The sequence below is a fragment of the Neltuma alba genome, unplaced genomic scaffold (assembly GCF_004799145.2).
Source record: "Neltuma alba isolate B1F8T4 unplaced genomic scaffold, ASM479914v2 tig00013091_pilon, whole genome shotgun sequence".
Classification (NCBI taxonomy): domain Eukaryota; kingdom Viridiplantae; phylum Streptophyta; class Magnoliopsida; order Fabales; family Fabaceae; genus Neltuma; species Neltuma alba.
Genome location: NW_021637419.1, coordinates 24861 through 35926, shown reverse-complemented (window position 1 = coordinate 35926; position 11066 = coordinate 24861). Strand labels below are relative to the sequence as shown.

Sequence of the window (11066 nt, the reverse complement as noted above, 5' to 3'; positions counted from 1 at the left end):
AATATTAACCAAACAAGGCGAAAATTTTCGCCTGCAAATCAGGAACTATAAACAGAGCTGTATACTATCCGCGACTTTCTTGTGAATTCTTTCAGCAAAAAAGAAAAAAAAAATACAGTAGTCGTGCGCTTACTTCTGTATCTATTAGCTGTCTTGGGGAAGTCTGTGATGACACCATCATATCTGCTCCACGAACAAATGAGTTGATCTCAACGGTTGCATCTGAGAAGAAATCCCATGCTTGAGAAGTAAACTCATTGCTGAAGCTTTCTACATAAACAGAGAGGTTGAAGGATTTTAGCTTGACACGATCCTCGTAGAGCCAATCAGGAATTTTTGAATTGAGAGGAAATACAGATGTCTTCTGGACAACCACAGAATCGGCAACGTTCTTTATATCCTCAACAGCTGAATCAACAGCATTACCAACGTCTTCGTCAATTTTGTACATAAGCTCATATTGTGTTTTCTCTTTAAATTCTTTAGCACAGAGCTATTAGTGGACTGAATCATAACCTTATGGCCCCCTGACTTTTCATAACCTGATTTGCTCAAGGTATCAATGACTGCATCAGTCACGCTTAATCCTTGCTTCTCCGCAAGATAGGCGGCATTCTGGCAACAGTAGAACACATGATTGTGGAGAATAAATTGAACATCAACGAAAACAATTATTCAACATCTCTTGTTTTAGAATATCAGAACATGTAGAACATATTCACCATGATAATATATGTAGCCGTTTGTGTACTCACACAAAAACAAAAAAGGGATAAGTTACGGAAGGACTTTACAATGAACGTAGTGTATAAAGTTTGTCATATTCACCTTAATCTTAAAGAAGAGTAAGCCTAATGCATGTAAGCTGGAAGTCCCTTGGGCATAACTGATAATTCAAGATTTGGTCATATGCTTAGACTCCGTAGTCTAGACATCAAAACAAGGGCTTCTAGCAGAATAAGACCAATTTGGGAAATTTCAAATTTCACAATCAGCATTTAGCAAAGGTTCCTATTAGGAGGATGGTGTTCATCAAGGATATTCATAAATAATAATTGCATGCATTGATGGTAAAAATAATAATAATCGTGCGTGTACATTCATATCATCATTTCATATACAACTCATATGAAATGAACTTTGAGCAAGAACTCACCTCAATAATAATCATGATACCGGATAGAGACGTCTGATTCTTTGTAATGGACAAGAAATCTGATAATGTTACAAGATTCCCAGCATTCTTGTTATTTGGATTCCGCAACATTCCGTATTTTACATAGGGATTCAATATTGAGGCTGCAGGGAAACAGTAGATAGGAAAACACAGATGTCATGCTTGATTAGAATAATTTTTAGTTTTTCTTTTCCTTTATTAAACATCAAGGTCAAAACTCCAAAAATTTTGCGAATAAAGGGGAAAAAAATGAATGCGTTCAAATGAATGCGTTTATAATCAGAAGGATTAATTCAGTAGCATTTAAGACTTTGGGATGACCTTAATCAGGAATGCAAGTGGTGTGAAGTAGCAATCTCACTTTTCTCGTGTTATGCACTATTTGATTTGTTCTATGGAGTGTGCGTTTATATTTATATTTATATTTATATTATATCACGCTACTTGACCTTCGGATTACTTGAATGCAAATGTTTAACTCCTTAACAGGTCTTGTGGCACGAAGGAGATGTGTTTAAAATAGGCTAAACCACATGCCTGACTTTTGTCCCTTATAATAAACGAGGCCGAGCCAAACGCCCAACATACGGCCAAATTTAAGATGATGATGGGCGAAGGATCGCGTACGTTCGCACGAGCCAATCAAGTAAGGCGGATTATAATTTATACTAGAACGAATTAGAGGAATATGCCGCTGCCAGACTTGATATGACTTACGTTTCAGGGTTTTTATATTATTCCATGACAAGTTGAATGCAAATATGCCACTGCCAGACTTGATCTCTGGGATAGTTGTCGTCATATTTCTGAAATTCGATTGAGCGGCTGTTGTACTTTCCATAAGATCGATAGAGCTCAAGCAAAATGGTATTCCATCCTTTGACATTTGAACAGGACAGTCAAGAACATCCGCACCATCCGTTATGGCCATTTTATATGCCAAGTCCGTACACGCAGGATAGTCTCCGCTTGCTCCATATTTAGAGATGACCAAGTGTTAACTGAAACATGAAAAAAAGTGTGAGAAATAGATCAATAATATGAAAAAGCTATTCTCCATGGGATTTATAAAATAAAAGAATCTGAGAAATATTAATGAATAAGAGATGAATATAGATCCACGATTTTAACGAAGCAGTGATACATATATACCTCTTTCTGTGGCATTTTCGCCTAGGTCATATATACCTCTTTCTGTGGCATTTTCGCCTAGGTCAGCAAAGCATCTGCAGAATAAGAAAATACTTCAATAACTCCAGGAAATACTGATTCAGATACTTAAGAATGAAACGAAAGAGAAAGAGTATGAATGCAAATACATCTAAGGCTAGAATAGTTAAGGTTGGGGAACACGATGAGCGTAGGCCATATCCAGAGGACATAAAAATACTAGCAGTATTGAATATTGATGCGTGCTGATGGAATAAAAGACATCACATACCAATGGCTTCAGATGTGGTTATAGGGAAGTCAGACAGCATGCCATCGACAGAAAAGTCACCGTTATCGATGAATTGGAGGTATTCAGCAAGAGGATCATAACTGTAATTGAAGCTTAGTGGAACGTCGCTCACAAAATCTGAAGCAAAGACTTCCAATCCCTCTTTTTGAGCATCCAAGACCAAAGAGTTATGTGACTTCAGATAATTTCTTGCGTCTACTGGCCATATGTACTCTTTGGGAACAATAATACCAGAAGCAAATGACTTTATAAACGTAATATTTTTCAAGAGTGAACCATAAGTCTGATTGGTTGACGGTTCTGTGTCTTCCTGTCTCAGAAACCTGAAAACCAGTTTTGTTGTTCTGCGGTTGAATTGTGTTGCTATACTTCTCAGGAACTTAACCTCCGTCGATGAGATATAAGTGATAACTACTCTTCTAGAAACAGAGAGTATGAAGCTTCTCATGCTCAATTTGTGTTGTGTGAAGAATGCATCATGCTGCGAAACATAAGAAAAGAATGGGTTGGTTTCCGAAGAAACTAGGATACCAAATTATTGAAGTGAAATATGTCTCCTTTTCACCTGAATATTCAACCACAAGGCTGGTGGGCTGACTTGTTTAACCATGTCTTCAACAGTAAGAATTGGAAACCCATTGCCATCAAACCTTGGAGTACGAGACAGGACTCCTTGAACAACTGTTAAGAAACAAGAAATTGTCAGAAAATACAGAAGTATTGAACAGTTCATAATCAAGCCTAGACAACAAGAAGTTCATTCGTCATAGGAGCCTAATCACTAGTTTAAAAAAAAAAAAAAAACAAACCTGATATCTTAAGGTTTAGTGTCAAACCCCCCCCCAAAAAAATCAATAAGGAAGGTACAGTAAATGTCACTGATGATTGAGGGTCAAATTAATGCCTGATGGCTAAATGGTCTAAAGGCCACTAGATCTTCTAAACTAGATACATTAAAAAATACATGCATTTGATACTGGCATCAAGTAACAATTAAAGTAGTAGGAAAGAAATATGTGAACTTACGCACGACTTTGGACAGATCCTTCAGAGGGTAATCCACCGAAAAATACCCACGGGTTGGTATACCATTGACTGCATAATTTGTAGCTTTATTTGGGAAAACCTGAGCAATGTTTGTAGCATTGTCCAGCTTGATGTCTGGAAGACAAATCCCAGCTCCATCTTTTGTTAATTGGACATCACACCACAGAACGACATTTCGTTTACTGGTTGCCAATGCAAACTTATAGGCAACCACGCTAGAATCAGGAAATAGACCTGAAAAACCCCCACGTGCTATGACTACTGGTGGACTTCCTGCATAACAAGAGAATGAGTAAGTTTCACTAAAAAGGAAGAAGGGCCACAGTAAAGAGAACATCAGGTCCTGCAAGACAAGCATTCGTGAAACTCTGTTCTTAAAGGCAATTTAAAATATCAACGGACCTAGATCTTAGTATATCCGGAATAGAATTCAGTTGCTAATAGACCTTTATCCCCACTGGTCATTATTTGAGCAATAATTTTTATGTTCAACCCAAGAAACATCGGATGCTTTCTAATTACGGAATAATTTGCTCGCAGTCGCAGCAAATATTAGACATAGGAAACTTCGTTTAATTAATAGCGGAGAAATCAAACCCAACAGTACTTAAGCAGAAGCTCAGATTCATCAATTTCCCTGGAGTTTAGACACACATGCAAGAAATGCACAAATTTCTGTTCAGTAGCAGATTCTGGTGAATTTTTCCACCAGACACATTGATGAAACCAACCTCTCAAAGCACCAAGAACAAAAGGCCACAATGGAGTAAGTTCAATTTATACTCTCATTTTCTAATCAGTGGATATCGATGGAATAGTAAAGACAAACATCCGAGTGTCCATCGTAATTTTCGTACATCTTCTCGGTAGCATTGCGGACACTTCCTCTTCATCGTAAACGAGGGGGAAAAAACGAAGAGAAAATCGAAGTAAAACGAGAAACATACCGCTGAGTGTCTTCCAAGTGGTTCTGTTTGATCGTCGAGCAGAGACTAAAGGCACCGAGTGAAGCAGCAGCAGAATGAACAGACGAGAGATTGCGCGCAAGCTCCACATTCCGACGAAATTTGAAGCGCGTGACGAACTTTCAGCTTCTTCCTGTAATACACTCCGGCGGGTTTCTCCGGGAAATGCGTCAGAGAGGCACTGTGAAGTGTGAACTGAAATGTGGAGGAGTGAAGCTGAAGCTTGTTGGCCCGAAACTTTCACTCCATGCTAGCCTTCCGCCAACTTTTCACGCGTTTATATTTTTTTTTTTCCCGGTATAATAACTCTTTTTGGTTTTTGCTATAATAATTTGCTGAAGAAAAATAAAAATGGGATAAGATACAGGAGGAAATTCAAATCCCCTTATCTAGCCAAATATATATAATGCTAATGGCTAAATTATATAAAATTTCACTGAATTTAGAATCATATACAAATACATTTTTCAATCTTTAAAACCTAGAAAAATACTTGTTTTAAGTTCCTTATATCTAAAATGTCAAATTTCCCACTCACATATAATCATGTTTTTTATTCTTAAAATATTATCAAAAACTATACACCCACATGAAAAGATTAGGCAATACTGTAATATTCTAAACTTTATTTTAGGATTTAGAAAAAAAAATTAAAAATATATATAAATAAAATAATAAAAAAACTTTAAAAAAATATTAATGGGAATGCGTGAGAGAAAGAGAGGAAGAGAGAAAGAGAGCGAGAGAGAAATAGAAAGAGCATAGTAGCATAGCAGTAGTCCTCGTGAAGGAGAAGGCAAAGTGTTGAAGATAATTTAAGTACATAAAATTACTTCTTTTCATCAAACTTTTTTTATGAATATTTCCTGTGTATTTTGAGCTTCCTATTTACATTATTACTATATTAATTGGAGAAAATTTTGAGACTTATATATGATCTAAGTATTGAGTTTTGACAAAAGATTACTATAGAAATTTAGAAGTAAATGAGTTGTTAATTTTAAGTGGTTTAGATTTCTCTAGGGAAAATCTCAAAAAAGTGACTACTGAATTTCAAAATGCCAAATCAAGAATTACTATAAAAATGGGTTGTCATTTGCTTTTTAAATGTAGTCATTTTTTTTATGAGTGTAGTAACGAATACTGATTTGAAATTTTGAAATTCAGCTATCACTTTTTTGGGATTTTCCAATTTCTCTATTTGTTAGTTTTAGTATTTAAATTAATTTATTTAGTTGAAAATATGTTATTTATGGGATATGCCATATTTTTACCTATTAAATTTAAGTTAAATAATTTATTTGGATTGTTTGATATATTATTGAAATTTTAATCAATTTAGTTTTATTTATTGGGTGACTGGAGGTTTTAAAATAATTATTGTAGCTAAAAAGTTTATTATTTATGGAAATGTGTGTATATATATAGTGGTTATTTGATTAGATTATTTATTTATAAATATTTGAAGTATTATTGAATTTTTAATAGTTTGATTTTGAGGTTTAAACTTAAAATGAGATTTTTAGGATTTAGAACATAATAATTTTATATTTGGAAATTGTGGAAAATATTTTTTTATTAAGCTAAATAATTTGGAGGTGGTAAATAAATAATTTGGCTTGTTGAAAATTTTAAGTTATTCCTAAAATACTTAATAATTTTTACGTTATGAGAGTTGCAGGAATTTAGAATAAAGATTAAATTAAATTAGAAATTCAACTAATAAAGAGAAGTTTAATTAATTAGTTTATATTAATATCTGGTTTATATTAATTGTGTAGATTAATTATTGGTTGAGTAAAGGATTAACCTTGTAGTAATCCCTAGTATTGCTTTGGCGAGAGGTAACCACTTTCCACTTGTTATATGTGCTAATATGTTGTTTGTGAGTATTTTGTTATTTGAGAATAATGATGTGTTATTTGAAACTCGAGTAGATATATTATATTTTTTGAGTTATGAAAAATTGTCCTATGGGATTTTTAGAATTGTGATTGAGAAGTTCGGAAAAGATATATGATTTATATCTTATGGATTATACTGAAAAAGATTGAGACATTTTTGTTATATTGTGAATGGTTGGTTGTTATTTAGATTTTGGATTGAGCTCTATCTTACCACGTGGTAAGGCCATTATTGGTGCACATTAGATAGCTTCCTTCGTCCCTAAAATAAGGGATAGACCTTTGTGGCTTTTTATTCATCCCTCAAAGTGTGGGATAAGCCTATAATAAGATATGGACATTTGTCACTACTTATTCGTCCCCCAAAGAGTGGGATAGACCTATATGTCAGATTGATCCCCTATAGTGAGGGATAGACTTATGTGGCTTGTGTGTTAGCCCCCTAATGAGGGTTTGGATGATTGAGATTATTTGAATATATATTTATATTTTCATTGATATATATGTTGAGATTTAATAATTATTCCACTTGACACCTCACGAGCACATGTTAGTATGTATGAGGAGTTAGGAAGTTGGTTATTGAGGCATTTGTCTCAACCCAATGGTTTTTACTATCTTCAGGTGATAGTTCAGGTGGTGGCCCATCAGGGAAGGCTCTGGAGACATAGTGTGCTGTTATAGCTTGTATAACCTTCCTGCTTTTGTTTTATGTGCTGACTTCTTATATATTGTCACATAGGGCCCATATACTCTAATGTTGTAAACTAATACTTTTAATTAATACTATCTGATATGGGCACTCATTGGAAGGCCGGATATATTTAAAACTCTGCGTATTACGCTCTTTTGACGGTGTTGACTTTTGACTAATGGACTCTATGACTTCTATTAAAATAATCTATCAGTTCATATGTTTGAAAGTACAAGTTTGGTTTAGGCTAATGGTTAAATGATATTTCTGGATTTTGAAAGTCCAAGGCCCAAGTTAATGATCGATATTGCTCGTAATATAAATTTATTTATTTTAACTATAATAGCGATTTTAAAATTTTAAGGTTTTCTCTTTTCTATCATGGTTAATCATTTGAATAAATTGAAAATTTTGATCTAAATGGATTTTAAAAGAATATTTGTCACAAATACAGCCACATATGACCAGAGAATTTGGCATAATAAATATAAAGAACTTGACTTAAATATTGTCCTAAAACTTAATAATAAATCCTCCAAAATTTTCAAGTCTATACATATAACCCTAACTTATCATTTTAATGCTCCTTAAACTTTATTTTTTGCATGTATATAATCTCTTCAAACTTTGACTTATACGCAGACAAATTTCTTGAACTTTAAGGCATTTGAAAATAAATAATTAAAAACCTAATACTATGGGAGTTATTTGTTAAATTTAAAAATTTAGAGAGTTTTATCATAAAGTTTCAAAAGTTAGAGAATTTATTTAGGGAAAATGATAACAAAATACCACCTGAATTCCAAAAAGACAAATAAGGGACCTAAATAAGCAAAATGACAAATAGGGCACTGGGTATCAATTTGGAATATAGATTTTCGGCCAAAAGACCGAATTGCCTTGATTGTCTCTGAACATTGAGCAGTGTATTCATGCGATAGAGAAAGGGAGAAACTGATTTCCTTCTACGAAACTAAATCCAAGTTCCTGCAGTCACCAAAAAGGATTTTTTGAAATCACGTTGCCGTCGTCGTAGGAGTAGATTGCCATCGCTGAATTTGGTTACCATCGCTGAAATACATTGCCCTGTCTGAAATAACTTGTACCCCCTGAAATTGTCGTCGTCGAAGAGGTCGCTGAAGTATTTGAATTATTCATGAGTGAGTAGAAGTTGATGGCGGGATTTGGATTATTCATTTTTGTGGCTGTTTCATGGTGAAATAGGAATAAGATTATTGCATTTGAGGGTTCATATTCAGTATTTGGTGAATGATGAAGCATAAATCAGAAAATAGTCGCAAGCAATTACGTAATGTAATTGCTATCATATGTTTGCTGGTTTTTGGTAAATCCCATTCTGTGAATGGTAAATTTTAATATACATGTAGTTAATTATGAAACTTAATAGTTCAATGTTTATTGTGATGTACTTCAGGTGCACGTTCACTGAATGATTTATTTATGCTTACAAGTTGCTCTTCCAGTGAAAACAGGTTTACAAAACCCATTGAAGAAGTGGTCACTTTCACTATAAAAGTTGTAAATCCCATTATGTGTTTTGTAAAATTCAGCGTGAAATTTTATTGGTGGTGAAAAGTAAGTTACTCATCCCCCGAAAATATGTTGCAAAATCTATTAACAAAGCGGTCACTTTTATCACAAAAGTTGTAAATCCCAGCATATGTTTTATAAAATTCAACGTGAAATTTTATTGGTTTTTAGAAACAAGTTACCTATCCCCTGAAAACAGGTTACAAAAGCCATTTAAGAAGTGGTCATTTTCACTATAAAAGTTGTAAATCTCACTGTGTGTTTTGTAAAATTCAGTGTGAAATTTTATTGGTTTTTAGAAACAAGTTGCTCATCCCCTGAAAAGAGGTTGCAAAACCCATTTAAGAAGTGATCATTTTCACTAAGAAAGTTGTAAATCTCACTACATGTTTTGTAAAATTCAGCATATAATTTTATTGGTTTTTATAAACAAGTTGCCAATCCCTTGAAAACATGTTGCAAAACCCATTGAAGAAGTGATCATTTTCATTATGAAAGTTGTAAATCTCACTATGTGCTTTGTCAAATTCAGCGTGAAATTTTATTGATTTTTAGAAACAAGTTGCTCATCCCCTGAAAAGAAATTGCAAAATTCATTTAAGAAGTGGTAATTTTCACTACAAAAGTTGTAAATATTACTCTATGTTTTGTAAAATTCAGCATAGAATTTTATTGGTTTTTAGAAACAAGTTGCCAATCCCTTGAAAACATGTTACAAAACCCATTGAAGAAGTGATCATTTTCACTACGAAAGTTGTAAATCTCACTATGTGTTTTGTCAAATTTAGTATGAAATTTTATTAGTTTTTAGAAACAAGCTGCCCATCTCCTGAAAACAAGTTACAAAACCCATTGAATAAGTGGTCATTTTTACTACGGAAGTTGTAAATCCCACTATACGTTTTGTCAAATTTAGCGTGAAATTTTATTAGTTTTTACAAACAAGTTGTTTATCTCCTGAAAACAGGTTGCAAAACCCATTAACAAAGTAGTCACTTTCACTACAAAAGTTGTAAATCACAATATGTATTTTTTAAAATTCATAATTAACTACATGTATAGTAAAATTTACCATTCACATAGTGGGATTTACCATTCACGTAGTGGGATTTATCAAAAACCATCAGGCATATGACAGCAGTTACGTAACGTAATTGCTTGTCATTGTTTTCTGATTTCCACTTCATCTTCCCCGCAGGTTCACTCCCTCTCTCACTACAAATCCTCTTTCCCACAACCAAAACTCACCAAATCAACAATCTCTACAGAATGGTGATGCGAAGGAGTAAGATAATAGCATTTCCAACATTCTTCTTTCCTTCTTCCTGCATTTCATCACCGTCGGTCTTCCTCTCTTCTTTCTCTCACTGCGTCGCTTTCTTCCTCTCTCCTTTCTCTCACTTTCAGACAGGGCATTTTGGTCTTTTGGCCAAAAATCTGAATTCCAGATTAGTACCCAGTCCCCTATATGTCATTTTGCTTATTCAGGTCCCTTATTTGTCTTTTTGGAATTCAGGTGGTATTTTATTGTCATTTTCCCATTTATTTACATATGACATAAAATTAAGGGAAACGTGGTATAAGTGAGCCTTCACTATTATATTTACAATTATAAGAATCATAGGTACCTTTCCTTTTTCATTAATTCTACAAAAGCATTGTGGAATTATTAAATATTATAAATCTAATAATATAAATTATGGTAAGTGTTTATAAGGAAAATGACAGTCTCAGTCTCTTAATATGCCAATTCTCCGCATTTAGGCGATGCTTTGCTGAAAAAGGAGAAAGTAGCCTATCAGAATGACCCTACAGAGACTGTGTATTGAATTCCACACACGTTAGTTTTAATAAATAATGATATCATTTAATAAGCATTGAAAATAAAAGTTAAGTATTGAAATTGAGATTAAGAAAATAGTGTTTAGTATGAGAGGTTGCTTATTACATAGGATTAGACAAATCTATATACATGGGATTGAGAAATACCACTGTAGAAGTGATAATGAAGCCTATAAAAAAAATAAGAAATATTTTTAAGTTTAATTGTCCTTTAGTTTTGGTATTGTAAGGACAAGGTTAGCTCAAGGATATGTACCTTTTTGGGTGGCTAAAAAAGTATGAAAGTCGCATCAATTTTTTTTAAAATCTTGTTTAAATAAAAAAATTCTAAAAAAATGATTATTGAATTTAAAAATTTTAAATCAGGAATTATTACAAAAATATGTTATCATTTACTTTTTTAGTGTAGTCATTACCAATACTG

General features: G+C 33.4%; 1 protein-coding gene across 1 annotated transcript; it reads right to left on the bottom strand.

The window, feature by feature from the left end:
• Positions 1-133: 133 nt before the first annotated feature.
• On the bottom strand, positions 134-4743 carry LOC114734402 (glycerophosphodiester phosphodiesterase GDPDL3-like; the record flags this gene model as incomplete). The annotated part of the gene is given in 10 exon segments (XM_028922043.1): positions 134-184; positions 187-483; positions 486-615; positions 1157-1299; positions 1895-2173; positions 2360-2403; positions 2615-3120; positions 3205-3320; positions 3666-3959; positions 4634-4743. Coding segments are annotated over 10 exon segments (1969 nt in total), but the record flags the coding sequence as incomplete, so codon positions are not given.
• Positions 4744-11066: the final 6323 nt, after the last annotated feature.